Genomic DNA, 26,340 nt, shown 5'->3' on the forward strand with positions numbered 1-26,340 from the left:
AAGCAAGCAAAATTAGACAGTACTGGAATGACATTACAATTTAAATTCAACGTTTTAGCTTTTTCATATTCCTTTACATGTCACTACGTTTAAATAGGTTGACTTGGGACATTTTTTTCGTGGTTTTTGTATTGGACCCGTCGTCCATTTATTTGTAAGTCAATGGTTTCTACAAACATTGCTTCAGGATGCTGAAAATCACGCAATGGTAAAAGACATTAACTTCTATAGTCGTTTGTTTTCAATTTGACATATTTTATTTCACTTTAAATGCGCAATTAAGAGTTTCATTTTCTGTAAAACGTTCTATAATACAAATGAATATTTGGCACTCAAGGTTCGACGGGACGTCTCATGTGCCTGGAATTTCACCAGCTCCCTTCCCCTTCAAAACCGGAACGCAGTAATGCTCACATAACTGTGCGACGGCAGAAATAGGTAATGTGGAACAGTACTCTCTCACAAGGACCTCTACTGCTACCTCTCACATTTTTTTATGACACCAAGTGGTAGGACGAAAAATTCGACCTTGTGGTAAGCGACACGCCTATCCATAACACTCAAAGCTTGGCAACTTAAGTCTCAGGGCGCAGTGGCAGTGTCCCTCAGATTATTCCCATTTAAAATTCTGAGTATCACTGCAAATGAACAGTGTCGCTTACGGTAAGCTACTGTCGGTAAGCGACAAAACTCCTGGTTAATGAATTTAAGGGAATGATTCAACTGCAGTACAACCTCCTTGTAGCGACAGCCTCTAAAGTCAGGATTGCCATGAAGTTGTACAACCTCCGATAAGAGAGAAACCTCAAGGAGAAGAAGTGATATTAAAGAAGTTATAATTTGTTACGTGAATCGTCCAGAAGTCAGTCAAAATGTACTCATTGTTATTATTATCATCAATCCATTATACATTCCACTGCTGGGCACTAGTCTCCTCTAAGAATGAGGCTCAGGACATGGTGTACCTTCTTCTACATGCAGATTTCGTCTCTGTTTTCCTTCATCGTCAGTGGGAGGTAGAATTGCCAGGAAGTATTCACAAATATAACGATTATATAGGAAAGCTATTAATACGCGTCGATGGCTTTAACAAGAGTGTAGCAATAAACAAAGGCAGCGGTAATTGGAGGCGGTACGACCTTGGTGCGTACGCGCAGCCTAACGCGCGTCTGTCGCGTTACCGATGCCAGTTACTCGACAGTGATACATTTTTAGTACCAACAGCAAATAAAAATAGTGACCATGTTTTAAATAAATTAAAAACGTACTGTATTTTTCTATAGTATGAAATTATGACAAAACGACATGCCTGTAATACTTGCAGTGCCGCCCAGAACTTTAAACCACAAAGATCTGATAGGCCACTGCACCCGTCACCCTGAAATATAGAGTTGACAAGCCCCTTGTACCAGGAATTTCACCACCACCCTTCAAAATACCACCACTCAATAATGCTTACGTACTGCTTCGTGGCAAAAATAGATAGTACTAATCCCGACCCATTCACTTTAGATTGATTTATAAATATGGTTCTAAAGACTAGAAGTAAAAACGCTACATTAATAGAAATTTGTCGTCTATCGAATTTATTGCAGCCTAATTATATTTGCTGATCCTACTCGATGCCGGCGCCACCTACTATCCGCATTCCGTCAAAAGCGCTGACTCATGCGCAGCCTCACAAAGACGCCAGGTTTATTAGAAAGAAGTACGCGCAAAACGTTTTGGTCACCTCTGCTACCGATTACGTGTGCACAACAAACAGATTACAGTGACCGTATTTCCAAATTTTTCGTTGTTATTCTCGAAATAGTACGTAGAAAAATTATAGGCTCCTAACGTGTTACTACTGTGAAGTACTGCCACCTTACCCTTTTCTGCTTCCAAGCAGTAATGCGAGCATTACTGCGTTCCGGTTTTGAAGGGTGCTGGTGAAATTACAGACACATGGGACTAGTCAACTTGTGTCTAAGAGTGAAGGGCGCAGTGGCAGTACCTCTCAGATCTCTACGATTTAAAGCTCTGAGTTGCACTACAACAGCCTTGGACAGACGTGTCGCTTACCACTCGGTGCACGACTTGTTTGTCAATTTCTTTTGTCATTTCTTAGATATGAGCGTGAACAAATTCACAACAGGATCGTAAATTGGATAGCAGTAGTCTCTGCTTTCCCCAATGGGAAACGGGTGTTAAGTGTATCTTATCCATAACACAGAATGTGCCACTACTACAATGTCATGTGTTCTGACTGAAGTTCACAAACGTTAAGAGATGTCTTCAACATTTCTAATATAATTTGTTTTTTTGTAATAACTAAGCTTTAATTTTTTTGGTTTTTTGGAGCTGGCATGCATGGCTGGCTAACTAACGGGTAAATTGTCGCAAACAACAGACTGTAGGTCCGTGTTGTTTGGTTTAGCTGATTAGTTATTTATTTACAGTGCTGTTTAGTCGACTAACAGTGGTAGTAGTCCAGTGGAAAAGCGGTTGATTCCCATTTGAGAGGAGGACGGTTGAAATTCCTGTGACGGCAGTGTGTGTTTATGATTTTAATTTCGAAGTTACGGACATACTTTTGTGATAATTTAATAGCAATAACTCTCGGTAACGACGAAAGAAGGTTCTTGCTAAACCAGGAAAGTCCCGAGTCACCTCAGAGGTGAAGAAAACTTTGCGATGAAACCTAAAAATGTCGACAACAATTGAGACACTGCCTTTCTAAGAAGGATCTTATCGATACCTTTTTCGAATTTTGTTTTTATTTTTTGTTTCTTTTTTTTCACAAAGTTCAGGGAGCATAATATTAGTAAATAATCTCAGTACAGAGTACTAAAAAAACCGACCTCAAAAGTACGTGAAATTACGTCCATTTGCTAAGTTTTATTGAAATATTCCCTAGTTTTTACCACTATACAAGACTTGACACTGGAGATAATAAAAATAGGTTCTCCACTATGATGACACTACACAAAGTATATTGACAGAAAAACGCCTTGAATTGGAGAAATAGCAAAATCAACCATTACAGTAATTGCTCCTAAATTGAAGTCAGGCGCTATTTATAAAAATGAATCTTTATGCGTGAACAGCCACCCTTCGAGGTGGATGATTTTCTTCAAAATAAAATGGGACCACTATGGAAGTATCCCCTTTCCAACAAAAAAAGAATCATGAAAGTTGCTTCACAAATACCGGAGTTATTGCGTAACATATATACAAAAAAAAAAGAAAAAGAAAAAAAACATACAGTCGAATTGAGAACCTCCTCCTTTTTTGAACTCGGTTAATAAAATAAGGCTGTTTACTTAAAAACAGAAAATGACCAAAAAATTAAGTTGCCGTAGTGATCATTGGAGGTTATAAGTAAAATGTTGACTATCACATAGTTGTATAGAAATGAATCTGTTTTTTCCAGTTCTCCTTCGAGCATATTGTTTTTGTCAAACAAATTAACCTTTCTGGCTCTTTACAGAACCCATGGTCACAATACATACCTATTAAATATTTATACAACATTATCTCTGATCCCAAAATAAGTAACTAAATCACTTGTGCTCTGGAAATCCGAAACGACGACGGTACCATAAACACCCGGACCCGAGACAATATAGATAAGTTAGTTTTCTACATTGACCCGGCCGGGGATCGAACCCGAGACCTCTGAAATGGCCATTCGACCACGTACTACTCTTGACAAACCAATTGACAATCGCAAGTAAGCAATGTATACAACAAATGAAAACATGAAAGCTACAACATTTAGGACGAAACGGACTTCAACCTTCTAGTAGAATTCGATTATATTGAGAGTGAACTTAACTGCCATCATAAACTGACCCGCAAAAGGCACGCCGAAATAACAATATCAAAGCTCATCCCAAACCGAACGTACATATGAACGGCGACTATCGTTCAGTTCATCTCGTGTCAACGACCGATGATGCAACAACATCACAATTTACGGTCATTTGTTTATATTCATTTGAATCTGATTCATTCATGAATGGAGATACGTTTTTCTTATGCATACTAATAGACTATACTACATTGTATTGATGTGATGTAACTTCCGCAGCCAATTCTTTTGCACACAGTTTTCCCGAACAGTCTGTCTATAGCCAAAGTGGAATTAGACCACTAGTTTGTTAATATTATTGAGGCAAAGATCGAACAATATAAAAAGAAAACATCCTTTGATTTGGATGGATTCGAACCAGCGTTTGTTGCCACACCAGAGTCACCGGGAATCAACCAGCCTTTACTGGATGGGTGGGTGGCTTAGTTCACATTCGAGAGCTCTTCCACCATATCCGCCATCTGTTCTGCTAGTAATGTTTTGGTAGCAATGAAGCTCCTTGAAAATGAATCCTCGTCCTGGGTAGTATTGCCATGTTACCTATTTCTACCGCCAAACGGAAATATCAGCATTACTGAGGACCGATTTAGAAGGGTGAGGATGCTGGTGACATTAAAGGTCCATAGGACATGTCAACTTATGTGACAGGCTTCGGGCCCAGTGACAAACAATGCTCCTCTGAGTGGCACTGCGACTGCTATGGACAGATGTGTCGTTATTCATCCCCTAGTTTGCCACACTTAGAGTTGGAATATTTTCTTTTACAGTCTTTCCAACAAAAAATAATCATCAAAATGGGGTTCACAAATCCGCCGGATTAATCGCGAAATATATACACAAAAGATACTTTTTTCAAGTCGGTTAAAAGAGTTTATAATACGTCGAATTCATGTATTAACCGACTTAAACAAGGAGGAGGTTCTCAATTCGACTGTATTTGAATTACGCGATAACTCCGGTATTTGTGAACCGATTTTCGTGATTCTTTTTTTGTGGGAAAGAGGGTATAGTAGTCCATAGTAGTTCCATTTTATTTTGAAGAAAATCATCCACCTCTAAGGATGGCTGTCAAGCATGAAAATTCATTTTTATAAATAGCGCCTAAATTTTACTATAAGGAGCAATTATTTTAATGGTTGATTTTGCTATTCTCCAATTCATGGCGTTTTTCTCTCAATATACTTTGAGTAGTGAGAACCGATTTATATTATCTCCTGTGTCAAGTCCCGTACAGTGGCTAACTACAACTTACTTACTTACTACTTCTATATTGAATAGAAAAATTATTGTCAACAATATTTGACGAAAATAAAAGGTTCATTTTGGTCGGCGATATAAACGTAGATTATTTAACCGACAACTCGGACAGGCGATGCCTAGACGACCTATTGAGTTGTTATAACACAAAAAATATTGTCGATTTTCCTACACGCGAATGTGACACTTGTAGCACTTCTTTGGACTGTGGGATAGTTTCGAGCGATGACTGTAATTACGTAACCGTTTCTCCTTTAGATACGCCGATAAGCGACCACAACGCACAGCTATTCGTATTACCTGTTACGCAACACAAAAATGTAAACAAATTTATACATCGACGTATCTTTGCAGAGGAGTCTATTAATTTATTTTATATGGACATTTATAATTATGATTGGAGTTTCATTCATGTGACTGATATTAATATTAATGAAAAATTTAGTTCATTGATAAGAATATTAACTTATTATATTAATATTCATTTTCCTATTAAAAAAATATCTTTAAAGAGGAATACTATTCCATTGGTGAGTGAAGAACTTAACCACGACATTGCAATGTATAATAATTTCTGCTCAATGAAACACCAATTTCCACATGATAATGTTTTAAATAAATGTCTTCAACATCATTCAAATTTAATAAAATCTATGAGTTTGCGTGATCGTCGTCTATTTAATGATAATAAGATGATGTCTACTAAAAACTCGAGTAAGGTAATGTGGCAGATTGTGAACGATGAGGTTTCAACTAGGAATCACCAACAAAACGTTCGACTGACTCACAAGGGAGACATTGTACCTGTAGACATGATACCTGACTACTTCAATGATTATTTTCTTACAATAACTTCAAAATTACATCTACACAATAATAAAGAAAAATCAATGTCATTTTTAAGAAAATGCGTGGGTGAATGCGATGTTCCTCAGTACAGCCTTCCAACTGTCACTCGTGACTCGTTGGAGGGGGTAGTGAGGGGTATGTGGCATACGTCAAAAACGCTGGATATATACGATATATCTATACATATATTAATGTCGGTGTGGCCAGTGATTGGAGACATACTCGTTATTTTAATAAATGAAATGTTTAGAGAAGGTATATATCCTGATATTTTAAAAAGTACTCGTGTATGTCCAGTGTTTAAGGGGAAGGGGGACGTGACCCATGTTGAAAGCCACAGACCGATAACCATAGTTCCGAATATATCAAAAATAATAGAATCTATTATATCAACAAGTATTATGGATTTGTTATCAGATAGACAATATGCTTATAGGAAAGGTAAATCCACCGTAGTTGCAGCACAAAATATAGTAGATTTTATTATTACCAGTATAGATGATAAGTATAAAACTACAGGCATTTTTTGTGACCTAACAAAGGCGTTCGATGTAATTGAAAATGATTTATTAATTCAAAAGTTAGCTGTGTATGGTGTCAACGGAGTCGCCCATAACTCCTTTTTTATCAAACAGACGGCAAACGGTTCAGGTCAGTACAAACGGTACAACAACTAGGTCAGCGGCTGGTGACGTCACCATTGGCATCCCACAGGGATCTGCCCTAGGTAATACACTATTCCTGGCATTCGTCAATGATCTGCCATACTTTATATCAGGGGGTCTTGTGGTTCTATTTGCGGACGATACAACCGTTATAGTGTGTGCTAAAACCTACAACTAGTTGGAAGAAAAATTAGCCTGCACGTATGAGCATCTGTGTGAGTGGTTCTCTGCGAATGGACTTATTCTTAACGAATCGAAGTCAAACCTTATGCTGTTCTCAGGAAGAAATTCTATAACAAAGCCAATTATCACCTCCATTGTTCCATTATGTAACACCTGTAAATTCTTGGGCTTAACGCTAGACTCAAATTTGAACTGGAAGTCACATATACAAACTCTATGTCAAAAACTTGGAAGTGCTGCATACGCACTGAGGAAACTGCGTCCTCTTGTCTCCAATGTGGTATTGAGGCAGACGTATTATGCATATTTTCATTCGTTGATGTCTTATGGCATCACACTGTGGGGTAATTCAACTGAGTCGATTAGGGTATTTATTCTTCAAAAACGTGCACTAAGAACAATAGTAGGCATAAAAAAGGGTCAGACCTGCAGAAACCTTTTTAAGAAATACAATATAATGACCATGTACTCACAATATATTTATGATATAATAGTCAATGCGCGTCAAAACTTGGCTACTTAAGAGCGCCGTACGGGCGGAGGCCGAGCGTTACGAAACGCGGGAACACTAAAATCCGTTGCCCACCGTACCGAACTTGCAACTAGAAATCCGCGGGTAATAGGTCCCCGATTCTACGAACATCTACCCACAGACCTGAAAAGTGTTAGAAACGATGAAACGTTTTGTACCCGACTAAAAATCCTTTTATTGGATATTGAATTGTACAGTGTCAATGAGTTTCTTTTGAAACAATTTTAATTTTATTTTATTCGACAAGCAGTAGTTATACTACTTTATTTTATATTAATAATTTATTATTATAATAATAATAATTTATTATTATAATTTTATTACTGACGATCATAGTTATCCCTTGACATTGTATTTCCAATTGTAATATTGTGACATTGATAACATGAAATAAACGATTCTATTATATTCTATTCTACTTCTATTTTTCAATAAAACATTTTTCAACAAATCAGTATTTCAATAAAACTTGGCAAATAGTCGTAATTCCACGTACTTTTGAGTGCGGTTTTTTTAGTACTCTGTACTGAGATTATTTTAAAGATAATATACAGGTAAGGTAAAAAAGACAATAAAATCTTAAATACTAGAAAGTAAAACTAGGATTTTAAAATTATATGAATAAAATCTGATCCCCGCGACAAGGTGCCCAAGATGCTGGCAGCGTTCCCCCTTTGTATTGCTATGCTAATGCGTTGGGCAAGGTAGCTGCCGGCCCTTGGGTTTCCCAAAAAGCCTATTAATTTTTTGGATAACATTTTGTACAGATGAAGGGCACTGGGACCCCACGGGCTAAGGGTCTCGACTCCAAAGGCTGTAAATAGGTAGTCGGAGCCGAGATCCTGGTACCTGTTACTTTTTATTGTTTTCGCCAGCTCAGCTGCGGAGGCAAGTGTGTTGGCACATGTGGCGTACCACACCAGTACCCGGCCCATACTCCAAGGGATGAGTTTATAATACGTAATGTAATTGTCAAGTTAACTTATATTACACTTTCCAAAGTAACTTAGATTAAATTAAACTTTAGTTTTAAACTTCCTTATTGCGGAAGCGTGTGTTTACCTTAGCGTGTGTTGTTTGTAATAATATAACACAGTTAATTTTAATACCAATTTGTTATTTCTATTATAACTTTATAACTAACACAAATTATTTCCGCAATCTTGAATCCATACATTTTATTTTACCGGAGCAGAAAGAGGTGGTAGTTCAATGAGAGAACGGTTTCTTATGGTGACATCATTGACATACAATAATATGGACGTCGGGTCCGCGCTAAAAAGTGTCCGAACTTATAGGGCGTTAAAATCGTATACAGAGCGTCATTCACGCTTTAGTCTTCGTTTGTTCGACTGACAGCGAAGCAAGCAAAATTAGACAGTACTGCGATGACATTACAATTTAAATTCAACGTATTAGCTTTTTCATATTCCTTTACATGTCACTACGTTTAAATAAGTTGACTTGGGACATTTTTTTCGTGGTTTTTGTATTACCGTCGTCCATTTATTTGTAAGTCGATGGGTGACATGCAATTTTTGTTAGCAGTAGTTTCTTTTGGAAGAGTTCATCCAGGGAAGTATTTTTAAAGGATAAGGATGCTTCTGAAATTACAGGCAAATGGGACTTGACAACTTATGTCTCAGAGCGGCAGTGCCCCTCAGATCTTTGCGATTTAACGCTCTGAGTGGCACTGCAATTGCTATAGACAGGCATGTCGTTTCATCGCGTCACTTCGTGTCATACAATAAAATATATACGTTGATACCAGATAAATGGGGTGGTTGTCTAGCGCGTTCTTCTTCTTCTTCTTCCTGTCTTTATCCCACGCTAGGTGGGGTCGGCACAACGTGTATTTTTCTTCCACTCTCGTCTAACAGCCATCATTTGTATACTCACGCCTTTCTTATCCAATTCATCTTTTTTTTTTATTTATTTATTTAAAGAAACATACAGCTTACATATTACATAAATGTTTTGTTTACCTATTAAATATTAAATTTAGCCAAATTTTGTTTCCAATGATAGATAATTCACAAAGTGAAGGCCGAAAGCACTTAATCTACTACACAATGACAAAATTCTGTAAACAATGGCCTAACCAAATGACAAAGCTCCAAACAAGTTTTAAAAAAATAGAGACAATTATTGCAGAAAAGAAATAATTACTTAATTTATTAACCAAAATCTACTTTTTTAACATTTGACGAAAACAATTTAGTTTACAGGTAAATATATCGATGTGGTGGTAACGATCATTATTTACATGATCTGATTAGAAACCTATTCCCAGCGTAGTTAGTACTGCAAGTAGGTACGAAAAACAATGTTGTGTTGGAGCGAGCATTAACCCTAGGACATTTGAATGAAATACGACTCATTAAGAAAGGAGAATTAACGATGCCATTTATAAGCTTAAACAGAAACATTTGATCTCAATCTTGCGCAATCCATCTTTCTTTGGCCTTTCAATAACGCAATATTACGTTTCATGAGAATCGCGGACATACACACCAACATATCCATTGTATCAAAATTATATCACCACACCCACATATATACAATCTGTTTTGATACCAAGAAGAAGTTTTTATTGCTCAATGGCGGTATTTGTGACATTTTCAGTTGACATTGAGAATTCGATATTGTTTCGAAATCAAGAAAATGTCGAAGCCTTCGAGAATTGGTCTGTTACCAAATAAGGACGGTATCAAATAGCAAAAGTCACTAGATTAAAATATTACTTCCGACATAAAGATAGATTTGTACTACCAACCTCGTGTTTTATTACTTACAATACATTCGTCATGTATATATATTAATTAACCAAAAGCACCACAGTGGAAATTGGACGTAACACCGACGTAGGTAATCGCATCATAATGTTAAGGTGGGCGGGTATTTGGCTTGACAAGAAGACAGACGATGGACCAAAGCAATCACAGAATGGTGGCCAAGAGGAGGCAAAAAGGCCAGTGGGCAGACCACCAGCCCGATGGTCTGAGATTTGCGGGATCGCGCTGGATACTAATGGCGCAGGAGTCTCATGTGGGGTAAAGCGGCAGATATTCAAACTATATTTGTATTGCAAAAACGAGCGATTCGTACTATATATATCGTCTAAGCTCTCGGGTTTCTCTCAGAGAAAAGTTTAAGGAGACTGGTATCATGACTGTGGCATCACAGTACATTTACTCAAATATTTTATATGCCCGTAAAAATATACATAATTTCAATAAGAAAGAAGATATCCATAATATTAACCTTAGAGCTAAGTCCAAACTCATGGTACCACGATTTCGTTTAACCAAGGTAAACGACTCTTTTATGGGGAACTGTATACGTTTTTACAATAAGATTCCGGAGCATATGTTAAGTTTATCATTTCCTAAGTTTAAAAAACTACATTAAAAATATTTTGATCGAAAAATCATATTACAAAATTGAAGACTACGTGTTAGATAAAGATGTATGAAAAGACGACACGGCTCCATATTCCACTCAAATTTGATTCAAAATTCCATAGCATTTAAGTTTATTTGAAAAGAGCAATCCCAATAGTTTCTTGCTCGTTCTTCTCAGGGAAGTCAGCGTAGTGAACGAGCAGTAACTTAAATGTTAAATGTTTTCAAGTGTATAAGTTTATTTTACCTATGGAATAAATGATCTTTGACTTTGCAGGATCGAATATTGGCTCTATAAAGAAGAAGCCCATGCCCAGCAGTGGGTTGATGTTAGCTGACCATGATGATGATGATGATGATGACCATCAACACCTTCACTTTGAAACCGGTATGGCAGCTTGGCAGTTTTCATTTCCACTGCTACAAAAAAAAGCCAAATGGGCTCTTAATTTACCCATGAAATAACAGATATAAATATAGATATATCGATAAGTAACACATTCAAAGACACAACAACAGCACAGCATATTTTCTTCGGTATTCAAGGTCAATAAATAAATCGTATCAAATCTTTTTTATCTTATTCCATGATTACCTACTCGTTAAAATCAAGTCGAGTAGCGACAATTCGAGAACATGTCTGCCTTTGACATTTGCGAATTTACGTAAGAATTTATTTGGTCCGATTATATTGCTGTTCAATTTAAGATTAAGAAACTTCCTGCCGCAAGTAATTTGTAAATATTGAAAATTTACATAAAACCACTATATTTTACAGGTTTTATAACGTCACTAGAGTTACATACGTCAGGAGACCTACTAGCATTAGTGGAATTCAGTAGTTTTTTTACATATATACCAAGTAATGGGATGAACAAGTCGTGCGTCTGGTGGTAAGCGACACGCCTGTTCGTAACACGGGACATAAGTTGAAAAGTCCTATGTGTCTGTAATTTCACCAGCACCGTTCCGCTTCAAAGCCGGAACGCATTAATTCTCACGTTACTGCTTGGCAACAGTAACAGGTAATATGGCAGTAACTTCACTGGTACTTATCGTTTCCAAATTAGTCCCACCAGGATTCGAATCTCCTTAAACAATACCATTGGCCACCAAAAAAAATACCTTAGTACACTTGCTCGTAAATAGTATTATTGCAAGGTGGCTAACTTGAAGCCCCAAATAAAACGCTCAGGTCTTTTTTCTTCCCGTTACAATCACGGTTGGCGAGGAGTTCTTTAAAATTTGTAGCACGACATTACTTCCTTACGTAGGTCAGGTTCAAGTTCTAGCAAGGAGGTTATTGTTACCTGAACAGAAATTTAATTACAATTTAGCCACATACTACTTAAAATACTTATTATTAAAAATTCCTTTTGATTGATTTTAATTATTTTCTGTGTAAAAATTTAGCAATTTTTTTTACAGTTCATCATGGCTGCATGCGTCTTTGCTTTTTACAACATTTTAGTTCGAGTTGTATTATCTATGGAAAAATTAAAAAAAATCTCAAACCATAACTGTTATGTTGTGAACCATATTTATATATTTTATCTTAGAATAATAACGCATAGAAACCTAGTCCGCACACGCTAAGTGAGGCAAATTGAAAAGGGCCTACACGAGCGGGCGGGCCTTCAGTGCTCAAGGTCAACCTGCACCGCGAACAGACCAAGAATTTTAGCTAAAAATGACGAAATGTGCGGTAAATGAGTGTAAAAATACGTCAGACAAACATAAAATACATACTAACACCACATTCCACAAGGAAGTAACGCGTTTCAACTTGTATTTTTATATAAATATTCACTAAAACCGAAAATTAACCTACTACTAAAACTAGCCTACATGAATTTGATTTTTGCCTCACTTGTGACAGTTCGTTTGATATGAAACTATCATTCTATGCGTTATTATTCTAAGTATTTTATATGGTTTATTTATCACAAAACACACACATGCAAATCATATAAAAAAAATAAATAGAAAAAACAATTTTGCAAACAAAAAAATACCTCTGCACAAATAAAACATAAGCATTAAAACAGGAAATTATTATTTATATATTTGGCTGTATCACAAGCAAAAATAAAAAAGAATAATTAAAACTTAAATCAAATAACAAAAAGGACCAACACAAAAATATGCAAGGTGTTATAATACTGTATTCATTTCCTCATAAATGTAATGAAAAATATTATATGTATCACGGACGGTAAAAAAATACTAAACTCGAGTTAGATTTTCAATAGACCCTCGTTAATACTTTCTTAATTACCGTCGTTAATACACAATGTACTATATTGTTTTCCCTCAACGCTGTTTTAGGACAGCTTATATATTAAACAGCTATCACAAAGTAAATAAATGTTAGACGACTATGAAAAACATCCATCCTTATTATACCAACAAAATCCGGCAAAATATCCGGATCAACAAACTTTTATCCCCTTGGGAGCAGCAATGAGCCAAAGATCAACCTCGAAAGCCGAACTTCGTAACAGCATTAATGTAATAACTGAGCCATCTGCGAACAAGTTATAATTAAGTGTTCTTCAAATAATGGATGTAAAAATAGAATGGGAAGCAAGACAGGATATTATAGCGGATTTTTCATACATAGTAAACTCGGTTGGATGGTAGTAGTCGAAGTCGGATAGATAGAAGGGTATAAATCGTTCGACCCGGTTTTACACAGTGGGCGGTAGATTAGAAGTTGTTGGGTTCGATTCGCGATACGGCCAATTTGGGAGATAAACTTTTCTATTCAGGTTTTAGTTAGGATGATCTAGGTTGAAAAGCACCAGAATGCGTCCGTACAAATCTTTATATTCGTGTAATAGCCAGGGTTTCTATGGCGGCACCATTAAATCCGGGTTTATGGCTTAATTTTTGGTTGAAAAACTATTAATAATAATAACGCACACACTCGACATAGCCCCGCACTAGGGAAACCCTGTGTCGCGGGTGCCATGGACACACAAATAGACAATTACAAATTACACCCAGACTCACGAGACAAATAAATGTAGGCCATACAAATATTTCTCCCGGCCCGGGAATCGAACCTGGGACCTCTGCATGGCAGTCCAGCATGGTAACCGTTCGGCCACGGAGGTAGTTATTTAGTTTATTGCAGCAAATTTTTGATAATTGTTTGCTGCGACTGTTGTATTATATATTTTGTATTATAACTTGGTAAATAATCAAAAATAAGATTTTAGTAAATGGAATTTGAAACAGCTCCGACTGTTGTGGCGGTCGAGCAGGGAGTGACCGTGGTACGAAAACAAAATGAGAAAGTGAAGGAAGATGGAACAATTCAAATTTAAAATTTAAATACAAGTAAAATAAAAAATGATAGGATACAAGCAGAGAGAGGCGATACAAAAAGGTGAGATGACGGTGTAAGGAGGTCACACCGTCACAAGGTAGTGCTCAATAGTGAATTTTGGCACTCTTGTGGTCATCGTACAGGAAATAGCCTGGCTTGAGACCTCTGGTGCGCATGTGGTCCTCTTAAATTAAGTTGTTTTTCACTCTGGCCCGATAAGAGCTAAGGATTTGACACGTCTTCCTAAGGGTTGTGAACCGTATTTAACATGCAAGTTTCATCCCAATCATATTCGTACATCTCTGTCAAAGTTAGTGTTTTAATGACAATTAGTTTGAGTTCGGAAATCTGAAAGGCTAGATTTAGATTCCAGTCTCCTACAAATTTTGTCACTTTAGGAAATAAGATTTGTTTTTGTGTGAAATAACAATTAACCAAAATTTCTATAGAAAATCCATTTATTAAAATTATGTTCTTTGGCTGGTTTGAACCACACTTACAGACGATAAATAAGTAAATGCAGTATGGCGTGTATCTATGTGAAGGGTGTGTAATAAGAGCCTACTTCGCCGTCTTCCACCTGCATGAGCTTTCTGAAAATGCGGCATGTAAATTATAGCTTTTTGCAAGGTAATGAGTTTCCTATACAATGTATTAATTTGAGACTAAAAAAGTTGATTGGCACTAATGCTTGTTGTGAAAAGAACAATTGGAATAACATATACTGCTTATTATTATTATTATCACGATGGTTTTTCCTTTCACCCCAAGAAAACCAACCATCAAACTCTAAATGGAGAAAAAGTCGTTTCTCACTGATCTCTCGCCGTCCTTTTTATTTAAAATTTTACATTAATTCATGTGATGTTTAAATCTATATAAATTTAATTTAAATTTAAAATAAACCCTATTACACCTAAGATGCGAAGTGTGAGATCCAGTTCGCATCTTAGGTGTAATAGGGCCACATCTGCAAAGGAAAGAAATTAGTCCATGACTTTTTATGTTTAAATTGCGATGCCTCCAATTAACATACGCCTACTGAATTTTTGAAACTGTTCTGTTTTTAATTTGTTTTTGCGTCTTTACTTTGTTTCCACAAAATTCATTTTTGTTTTTTTTTCGAATTTATTTTTTGTTTCCTTATTTTTTATAAAATTCGGGGAGTATATTAGTAAATATATATGGCTGTTTACAAAAATAACAGAAAATGACCAAAAAATAAAGATTGCGTAGATATCGATTTGGAGAGATTTAAAACATTTGTTTCACATAGGTTGTTTTATTTTTATGACTCCCAGCGATAAAAGCATTTTTGACGTATGATAAAATGTCACGTAACCATTTATCGCTACCCGCTTATAAATTACAATGCAGTAAAATGTGACGCAATGTACAACCGCCGACCGTCAACGAATTTCGGCGTCGCCGCAGGCGCAGATCGGTGCAATGGCATAATGCAAGTTCAGTGCCACGGTCAGTTACTTTAACCTCCTCTCTTGCATAATCTTACGTAATGCTCTTTTAAAAGTTCTTTTAAAGCTGTTATTATAATTATATTGAATGGAGTTTGACAGCAACTTAATATTTACCAGTAAACAACAGAAATCTGATTGATGATAGTCCAATTCGAATCAATAGGCGACTGACAGTTTGTTAATTGGTCATTCTGGTGTTAGTGTTCACTGCCATATTTCCGTGGCAACTTCGAGTATGGCGTCGTGAAATGTTATTTAATATTCGAAAATAATATCTTGAAACATTATTTACCGCCTCCGTGGCCGAGCGGTTACCATACTGGACTGCCACGCCGAGGTCTCGGGTTCGATTTCCGGGTCAGAAGAAATATTTCTAAGGCCCACATCTATTCCTCTCGTGTGTTTGTGTGTAATTTTTGGTTGTCTATATGTGTGTCAATGCCCGCTATACCGTTTCCCTATGGGCTAGAGAAAGAGACCACTAACACGAGAATGACAGTAACAATGAAGATTTTTAGAAGAAAAATTCATCATTCGAATACACGCTGTTCCGTTTCGTAGTTTAGTTGGGAGAGCGTTAGCCACGGTATGGCGAAGGCGCTGGTCGAAATCCTGCCGGATTTAACATAATAATTATAACAATTTGTTATGTGGAGTCATTTCATAAAAAATAATTTAATATCATGGTAGTAAAATATCGCAAAACTCAATGATTTTAATAGATTTTATATAATATATTTTGAAGATATCAAATGACAAGACGAAAGAAGCATGCACCTGGTGGTAAGACACACGCCCACCATTACCTGTGGTTACAGTTACAGTGCAATTCAGAGTTTAAATCGCAAAGACCTGTGGGACACCGTCAATGCATCCACCACTCTGGGACATAATATTAACAGGTGCCTGTAATTCCACCCTTCAACACCGGAACGCAGTAATGCTCAAAACTCAAACTGCTCTTTGTGCTTATCACGCCTATGTAGCCTCTAGTTTGCGATATGGTCTGCTGCTTTGGGGGAACGCTGCTGCAACACATATTACACCACTGTTTAAAACCCAGAAGAAATGTGTCAGGGCCATGTTTGGTGTGGGCCAGCGAGAAAGCTGTGTACCCTATTTTAGAAAACTAAAGATTTTAACCCTACCATCTATGTATATTTACGAGGCCTGTGTTTATATAAAACAAAATCCAGGCAACTTTAATCTAGTGAAAACCAGACATCCCAGGAAAACAAGGAACAAAATAGAAATACGGCCAAAACAACGCCCCACCTTGGAATTTTACAATAGAACGATATTTATATTGGCACCTAAATTATTTAATAAAATACCAGATGCAGTTAAAGAACTAAATTGTAGGCAATTTAAAATAAAATTACATAATTTGTTAGTTACACAATGCTACTACAATATAAATGATTTTTTAATTGACAACATAAAATGTAAAATTTAACCACTGCGCGTGATTGAAATAAGAATTGTGTAAAATATTCGCATGCCAAGTTTTGGTGAAATGTACGATCTAATAATAATATACTATAACACCATTGCAAACTACATTTTTCAGCGAATAAATATCTTGTATTCTTGTATTCTCACATTTATTGCTTGGTGGTATAAATTGATGTGTACAGTAACCATAATAATATAATATGTATTCAAATAGATACGTACTCGTATTTAAACATTCACTTGTTCGACCAAAATGCTCCGGTTCCCACAAAATCTGATACATATTGCTGCATTCGAGATCGATTTTCATTTTGCTGCATATAAAATGCACGCAGAAAGCCTGTAGACCATTCCCCACACTTGCGTGATCAAGTCACATCTGGCCAACATGATTCTAAAGGTTAGTGTATTAACAAAATGTAGGGCGTTTGACCTACCGCCTCTCAAGTAGAAGAGATTCGTATACGGGTTAAAACCTTTGAGGTTTTTCAAATGTATGTGCGAAATTTGTACTTTTCGGTGAACAATAACATCGTTTTGAAACCTACGGGCCTGCCATAACCCTTCCAAAAACAATCTTATTTCAATGTAAGCTTATTATCTTAAAATAATAACGCATAGAATCCTAGTCCGCACACGCTAAGTGAGGCAAATTGAAGCGCGCCCAATGGGCCTACACGAGCGGGCGGGCCTTCAGTGCTCAAGGTCAACTTGCACCGCGAACAGATCAAGAATTTTAGCTAAAAATGACGAAATGTGCGGTAAATGAGTGTAAAAATACGTCAGACAAACATAAAATAGATACTAACATCACATTCCACAAGGAAGTAACGCGTTTCAACTTGTATTTTTATATAAATATCCACTAAAACCGAAAATTAACCTACTACTAAAACTAGCCTACATGAATTCGATTTTTGCCTCACTTGTGACTGTTCGTTTGATATGAAACTATCATTCTATGCGTTATTATTCTAAGCTTATTATAATATTACTCATATTGGTACCATGACAAACCTGCCAACCAAGTAATGTATTATTGCTAAAGGGATTGAAAGAACCAATGATTTCCCAATATTGTCTATTCCTTACTAAAAATAGGAAAGAAATAACGCTATATGAACTGCATAATGCCATCTCTTTCTTTTTTGATGTTCCGAATCGTCGTATCCTAGTATAATGTTTAGGTACTTAATGTTATTTACATTAAGAGAATTTTGAATGTTCAAAAAATGGGATTGTATGTAATAATAAAATCTATTAAAATTACGTTGCTTTCAATAATTATTCCGAGTTTTCATGAAGACAAATAAATAAAACAAGCTGAGTCTTGATAGTCACGTTGTGAATTCGGAATTATAGTCTAGTGTCAACTGTTAGTGTCGCCAAAGAGCATATAGATGTCGCTGGCATAATTTTCCGAAATAAACATCGCGTATTTTTATTTAACGAGAAATGATTTCCTATGTACTATTAAATAAAAAAATAAACAAAATATTGAAGAGATGTTTATAAATGAATAAGTTCAACTTAACTTTTAACCATTACAAATCAATATTAAAACAATAAAATATTAAAACAATAAAACTGAAAATAATAATGTTTCCATTGCATCCGTGTAACTATTTTAAGATTGCTAAATTTGACATAAGAGCAATATTACTTTAATGTTAAAGTCGCGTCGTAGTACGAACTCAATGAATGAATAGTTACAACGCTGCCAATAAGACTTCATAGTTTTAACATTATAATAAACTTTAAGGACGTCATGGTACGAAAGCCAATGTAAGGTTAAAGTAATATTGTGTTAAGAGGTTGTCGGTTGGACGTCGAAGAAGATTCACAGCCCTCGGGAAATGCGGAAAGTCCACAACCCGCATTGGGCCATTGTGGCGGACTATGGCCTAAACCCTCGCCTGAGAGGAGACCCGTGACCTGCAGTGGGGCGTATAAATGGGTTAATAATGGCGTCTATAAATTAGGTTTTTACATTTTGACACTACGTACAATTAATCAGTGAATGTACCACGAATTTATTGTGACAGTTGTCGCTAGCGGTCGCGTAAATTATTTCACAATTTTGTATGGCCTAATATACAGAGCCCTAGGGGTCACAAGAAGAAACAACATTTCGAATACAAACATTTTACGCGGTTGCCTGCGATAACTGTCGCTGTAATCTTGTGGTAGAGGCATAGAGCTCACATTGTCAGCGCGCATAGGCTTCGATCCGGAAACGTCCCATTAAACACCATTGTGTATTTAATGAAGAGGGTGAGTTCTACAAATTGCGAAGTGTGTTGAATTCCTGCGGAAGTACATCATTTGCTCACGGAGTGTGTTCGGACGGAACCTATCTGAGTGCGGTTGTTTGCACAGGTTTTGGTACATTTAATGTTGAGTGGTTCCAGGCCGTTTTCTCTGAGCCAACCAAGTAGTGCCGCGAAGATTTTGTAGTCTGGTTGTATATTAATTTATGTGTTTGGATTCTAGTTTGGAAGTGTTTTTTTTTGTATTGTTTTTATAATCTGGCTGACATGTTCAATATAGTCGAGGAAGTCATAATATTTTTAGGAATTTTCACAAAACAATAGTTAGGTATTTGTTACGCAAGGTAGCAAAGTTGTTGTTTGGAAACTAACATTGAACCACGAGTAATTCAAAAATAGATTCCTGAGCGTAGTAAGGATTTCAGACACGAGACGCAAAACAACTTTGCTGCCAAGCGAGAGAATTGAAGTAATTTAATATATAATAAACACAATTAGTTATTATTGTCAATTTAATGTTAACAATAATAAGAATAAAATATACCAACGCATTTATTTACATAAATATGCAATGTACGACAAATCGCGTAGTTTAACGTGTCATTATCTTTTTTATCGAAAGAAAAAGTTAGGTGCACCACAGTCTATCGTCAAGCACGAATTTCAGAAACCTTTTCCAAAAGTTAAACCTTTTCTAATGACAAAGTAAACCTTTCCGAGCTAAAGAGGTGAAAAAAAATTATTTTGGATTTAAGCAAATATTTGACCATAACGATATTCCAAAAGGAAAAAGCGCTTAATAACAAATTCAAAAATAAATACGCTAACGTAGTTGAATAATATTTTTATGCTCTTTCAATGTTTATGAAAAAAATGTTTTTTTACGTAAACTAGTTATATAAAAAAAATATAGTCAACAAATAACATGCCGCCACAAAACCATCGTCGGAATTGGAACCGTCCGTCGACCTTTAAAATGAGTTGCAACCGTTCTCCCACTGAGCTACCGTCCCAATAGAACCCTGCAAATAATTCCATCAACGTCAGAGATTTGATTAAGTAATCATAACTTCCAAGTTTGGCATAGTTTACTTGGCATTGTTTACAAAATATTTAACAGCGTTTAAATAGGACAAAACCACGATTAATAAACCCATAATTTTCAAAATATTTTATCCACAGAATTATTTAATTACTATTTATTAAAAACATGGTGTATTAAGTAATAAAAGGCAACAAATCTTTCGTGTTACGGGTGTAACGATTAACCACATTTGATACTCAAGACGTGTATGAATAAACGAGTAAATGGATTATGATATACCAATATGCCAACAGATAAGCATTAAGAAATCACAAGGGATATCTATATCCTACCTTGATTATGGAACCTCAAAAACTAGTACAGTGTTCGACTTGTATTACCTTTACACATTTTCTCAAAACAATATTTTGTTTTCAGCTGGCAGTCCTCTCAATACTCTTCATATCAGCAACCTGTACCCTCATTCACCAGATACCAGTACCAATTCTTTTACAACAAATCGTACCACAAATTTTGCCTCAACACAATCCTAACTACAACTTCGCGTACAGCGTGAACGAACCTCGAACAGGAGACATTAAAGACCAACAAGAAAGCAGAAGAGGTGATACTGTCGTTGGGCAATATTCTTTAATCCAACCTGATGGTGTCAGAAGAACGGTTGATTATCGTGCTGATGGCATCAGAGGCTTCCGAGCTACAGTGAACAATGAAAGGCAGAATGAGAGACAAATAGAAAATTACGACGAGCAAAGAGAGATAGATGACCAGAGAGTAATCGTGCATCCTCAAATTCCACAAATGCAAATTTCTACCCCGTTACCAGCGTTGTCTAGGACATCGATAATGCAGACATTCCAAACCAGCCGTCCTGTCCAATATCAGAACAGTCTATGGGATTAAAACAATTTACTTTAGTTTGACTAGTGATATTTGGACCCTGAAATGGTAACCGTAGAATTGATTTCGAAACCTAACTTATTTGTTTTTAACAAAGTAATGGCACAAAAACGCGACGAAACATGGACACCGATTCTTTGATAAACATTGCAAATTACTATAACTATGTATACTTTTCAAATAGATATAAACACAAAGTGTGTTCGTAGAAACTATTTAAAAAAAAATCAATTAACAAACGAAGGATTCTACATTTTAGGTCAACAAAATGTACATGTTATACAGCATTAATTTGCATTTACTCGTAAACCGTATTTAAATTCAACTTCTAGATTTGTCTTTGCAACTTTGCAATTGGAAGTCCCTTATTTCCCTTTTAAAATGCATGAAGGCTTTGGGTCTTTGTGGAGAATGATAATTAGTTCATAATTGGTGACTGGAGTGGGTAGCCTTGTGGTTTTACTGAGTCAGGGAAATTGCCTTAGCAATGTCCGAGAAGTGTAATGCCTTGGCTAGGATATAAATGCTTCCATTTATCTTTCTGTATATGTATTGTGTTAGTTTGATGAAATAAAATAAAACTTTTGATATTATATTGTTGACGTTTTTACTTTATCACAAATGTGAAATATATTTATGTGGACAATGATAATCTTGGCATTAGAAAGCACCTTCTTGGACTTGGATGTCTAAATATCACATCTTGTCTGAAATTTCTTGCTCTAATTTATTGTTGGTTTGACAGTAAGTGGCCTTTGAAATTTGTGAGAATACGTAAGGTTTATGATCCATGCTAATGCGTTCTGTTATAAGCTCTAAAAAAGCTATAAAAAAATAGGCTGTACATATCTCATTTTAACCGAGCATCAGTGAAGCCATAACGATTACACCTTCCACACGAAAACAACAATTTATTAGTATTCACTTATTCTCTATATAGAGTAAACAATTTGCTGAGACCTTTTACTGGGGAGCATCGGCCCTATGTGAACTTGACTTTTAGACATTTCCTGAAGTTCTTAAACGAGTTGCTCGATATAAAACTGGATCTGGAATAAATAAGGATTGTATAAAAAGATTGAGATGATCAGCGGAAAGCATCAGACATCAACAATCAGTCGACGTAGTCACAACTACATTTCTACCCCAAAAATGGTTGCGAAGGTAACGTAAATACAATTCTATACGATTGATTCAATCATAGTGTCAATTTGGCAAGTTTAATTTAAAAAAATATAACAAATTCATTTTCGAAAATCATTATTTCAAAAGTTTGGAACCAAATTCCTATTTTTCATTCAAATTTATTTTCTTGCAGTTCGTCCTCATTCTCGCCCTCGTGGCCGCCGCTACCACTTCCGATATCTCCAGCTTCTCGTACGGTGTCGCTGACCCTTACACCGGCGACTTCAAACATCAGACAGAAACCCGCGCTGGTGACAATGTTGCGGGACAGTATTCACTTATTGAGCCTGATGGTACCCGCCGTACCGTGGACTATGCTGCTGGTGCGGAGGGTTTCAACGCTATTGTCCGCAAAGATCCTGCTTTGATCGCCACTCCTGCCGTATACGCTGCACCCTACTACACCCCCTACAATTACGGTTACTATGGGGCTTACCCATACGCCTACCCTCGCCATTTCTAAATCAACTGTCTCGTTTGATATGTATATAAAATTGATGTAAATACATAAATATATTTTTTTAATATTTTGTTTCCTTATCGTCGTGACTTGTTGCGCCGTTCATAAAGCTTTCTTTACGGTCTAGTGCTTTTGTTACATAGCAACCACTAAATATTTACCTTTGTTTTCTAATTACCCACTTACCAACACTTAACCTTTCTATTCAGTATAATTTATTGTAGCTTTGTTGTAACTTTAATAACTGCGCTACATGCATTAAGCAAAGATGGTGGATTTTAATTTAAATCGGTTAATTAACACAAATTCCAATTTGGGCAAATTGTAACATCTTTATCTGTCTACACATCAAGTGTTTCAAGGTTCATTCCGTTCAGTTATTTTGTCAGTGATACCGTAGCTAATTTCTATGCAGACAACAAAATGTAAGTAATTATTTCCGTTACTTATTACGATATTGGGCTTAAATATAACATCCCATTGGCGTGGTCAGACGTCAACAGATATCGAGTTCCGCATTACTCGTTGAACGAAATTGAACTCCGAAAAAACCCTCACTCCGCGTGACCTAGAGCGCGTATGTCTTTTACTTCCTATTATTAGCAGCGAATGATTGTGCAGGAGCTGTATAAAAGACAAACTAAATTAAGGAATAATCATTCGCAGTTCACTTTGCAACAAAAACAAACGTATCAAAATGGCAGCTAAGGTAAAGGCTCTTTTGTGTTCAGTGGTGTTACTTGAGTGTTGTTTAAATTGTCCATTGCAAGACCATACGGATGGAATATCAAAGTGCAATCACCTCTTTTCCTACTGACCAATATAGTAGCAGTAGAGCTCCCTGTGAAAGAGTTCGTCCAGGGAAGTACTGTCACTGTACCTATTTCTACCGCCAATCAGAAGGGTTAGGGTGCTGGTAAAATTACAAGTACATGGGACTTGTCAACTTATGTCTCAGGGTGACGAGCGCCCCGTGATTTAAAGCTCCGAGTGTCACTGTGACTGTTATGGACAAGCGTGTAGCTTACCGTCAGTCGCACGACTTGTTCGTTCCATCACTTGATATTATATTTAAAAAAACCAAACAAACAAAAGTGTTATGACAGAAAAGCTACTCCTTCTTACCATTATTTTTATAATATATAATCAAATATTGTTTTTGGCTTACAGTTCGTAGTGCTCGCTATGCTAGTAGCTGTCGCTTCGGCCGGCGGCAACAGCTACATGTACTCGTACGGCGTGGCGGACCCGTACACCGGCGACGTGAAAGGCCAGCACGAGACCCGCGTCGGCGACAGCGTCGTGGGCCAGTACTCGCTGCTCGACTCCGATGGCACAAAGCGCACCGTTGACTACGCCGCTGGACCCCACACCGGCTTCAACGCTATCGTTCGCAAGGACCCCGCCCTAGTTGCCGCTCCAGTCGTCGCACACGCTGCTCCTTTGGCCGTCGCCCATGCCGCTCCACTGGCCCATGCCGCCTACGCTGCTCCCCTGGCCCATGCCGCCTACGCCGCTCCTCTGGCTCATACCGCATACGCCACTCCTCTGGCCCATACCGCCTATGCCGCTCCTCTGGCTCATGGTGCTGTTGCCTATGGCGCTCGAGGACTCGGCTATAGCGCCCATGGTCTGGGCTACGGAGGTTATGGCCTTGGTCTCGGCTATGGCGCTCATGGTCTTGGTTACGCTGGTGGCTGGTAAAAAACTAGATCCTATTTGTGTTTTGTGTAATTTATCCTGACTGTGTCAGGGAGAACAACTTTGCTGTGATGTAATAAATAAAAATTTAAATAATATTCATTATTTCTATTTAAAATGTACCTAAGCATTCAACTAATGCCAACAAGATGCAGTAGCAAGAGAAAGTAGAATTGAAGCTGTTCTTGTAAAGCCATCATTGTAATTCTAAATGTCAAAGTAAAAGTACCGGATCTCGATAGGCTCAACCACTCGGTGATAAATGAAGATTATTTTCATATCAAGGTTGAATAATTTAATTGTTCAGAATTATAAATAAAGTCACAAAAACGCTAACGATACTGGAAAAAAGAGTCGATTAAATCACAAAGTTGAAGACAAAAAATTTAGTATTGATATACTACGACCTATTCTATTACATGTATGTCTACTAATTCTAGGAGTGAAAGTCTTCATCAACGTACTAGGTACATAAAAAAAACATTTATCATACACGTTCGTATTTGAATTGTAAAATAATAATAATAACGCACACACTCAACACAGCTCCGCAGTAGGGAAACCTTGCGTCTCGGGTGCCATGGACACATGCATAGACAACCACAAATTACACCCAAACTTACGATAGAAATAAATGTAGGTCATAAATAATTGCATGATCTCCAGGCCAAGGAATCGAACCTGGGACCTCTGCGTGGCAATCGTATATATAATATAAATAGTAACCGCTAACCGGATATTATTAAGTCTGTACATGCGCTGAATGATCCACAAAAGGATGAATGAAAATGAAATGATATTTAGTAATGAACATAACATTTACATAATGTGGAGTTATGTGACAAAGTGAAGACAACACTAATCCATGAATGATGTGGTCTGAAAGAGGACGTAGTAAAAAAACATAACATGCAAGGCAACAGTGGAAGAGAACGAACATTGACACTGTCTTTGCCTACCTCGATAGGAATATAATTATGTCTAACATCGCCAAATTCCGAACATTAGGGCATTGTTTTCAAAGTAAATTACACTCTGCTAGAGGCAGTTGCTAACACTCTGATTAAATAAAAAAATTGTAATTATATGTATGTCTTTCCACCACCAATCACAGCAACTCGATATCTTTTCATCACGTACACAACTCCGTATAGCAAACTCACATACATTCTTTTGACTCCTTGATGAATTCCTTTAAATTAAATTCTACTTTGCGTTATTTCGGCCTGAATAAAATAGAATGTAAAACGATTGTCAAATCCGGACTTAAGAGTAAAACTTACATTGAACAGAGGGCTTTCTGGAAGTTGTTTTATAATTATATTTTCACCTCACTAGCCCGGAAAAACTTTCTTCCTCATTAGCAATCCGTGCGCTTAAGCGTTTTTCCACGCTAGTGTGGAAAAGGTTTTTGACATTCGAACTTGACAATGGACATTGGTGCACCTAACTTTTTCTTTCGATAAAAAAAAAACATAATGACACATTCAACTACGCGATTTCTCATACATCATTTAGCCATACGACGCCCACTGCTGGGCATAGCATAGGCCTCCCCCAACGATCTCCACAACGATCAGTCCTGCGCAGCCAGCATTCATCGGCTTCTCGCGACCTTTACCAGATCGTCGGTCCACCTGGTGGAGGGCCTAACCACTGAGCGTCGTCCGGTGCGCGGTCGCCACTGGAGAACCTTTCCGCTCCAACGGCCATCGGTTTTCCTAGCTATGTGCCCCGCCTACTGCCACTTCAGCTGAGCAATTCTT

General features: G+C 37.0%; 2 protein-coding genes across 3 annotated transcripts; both read left to right on the forward strand.

Moving 5' to 3' along the window:
* Positions 1–10,126: 10,126 nt before the first annotated feature.
* LOC113226198 (larval/pupal rigid cuticle protein 66-like) lies at positions 10,127–22,907 on the forward strand. 2 transcript variants are annotated; one of them, XR_003310072.1, is made up of 4 exons: positions 10,127–10,395; positions 11,024–11,134; positions 20,746–22,392; positions 22,547–22,675. XR_003310072.1 is itself a non-coding variant. In XM_026458735.1 (2 exons), the coding sequence occupies exons 1-2, from the start codon at positions 22,312–22,314 to the stop codon at positions 22,874–22,876; spliced, it is 411 nt and encodes a 136-aa protein (XP_026314520.1). In that variant the 5' UTR covers positions 22,243–22,311; the 3' UTR covers positions 22,877–22,907. The 2 variants fall into 2 exon arrangements, 1 of the variants encoding a protein (XP_026314520.1); XM_026458735.1 differs by lacking the exons at positions 10,127–10,395; positions 11,024–11,134 and having other exon boundaries at positions 22,243–22,392; positions 22,547–22,907.
* A 663-nt stretch (positions 22,908–23,570) lies between these two features.
* On the forward strand, positions 23,571–24,672 carry LOC113226197 (larval/pupal rigid cuticle protein 66-like). Its single transcript, XM_026458734.1, has 2 exons — positions 23,571–23,582; positions 24,044–24,672. The coding sequence occupies exons 1-2, from the start codon at positions 23,571–23,573 to the stop codon at positions 24,575–24,577; spliced, it is 546 nt and encodes a 181-aa protein (XP_026314519.1). The 3' UTR covers positions 24,578–24,672.
* The last annotated feature ends 1,668 nt before the right edge of the window (positions 24,673–26,340 follow it).

Source organism: Hyposmocoma kahamanoa, unplaced genomic scaffold (assembly GCF_003589595.1).
Source record: "Hyposmocoma kahamanoa isolate Upper Pololo Valley unplaced genomic scaffold, ASM358959v1 182, whole genome shotgun sequence".
In the NCBI taxonomy this organism is placed as follows: Eukaryota; Metazoa; Arthropoda; class Insecta; order Lepidoptera; family Cosmopterigidae; genus Hyposmocoma; species Hyposmocoma kahamanoa.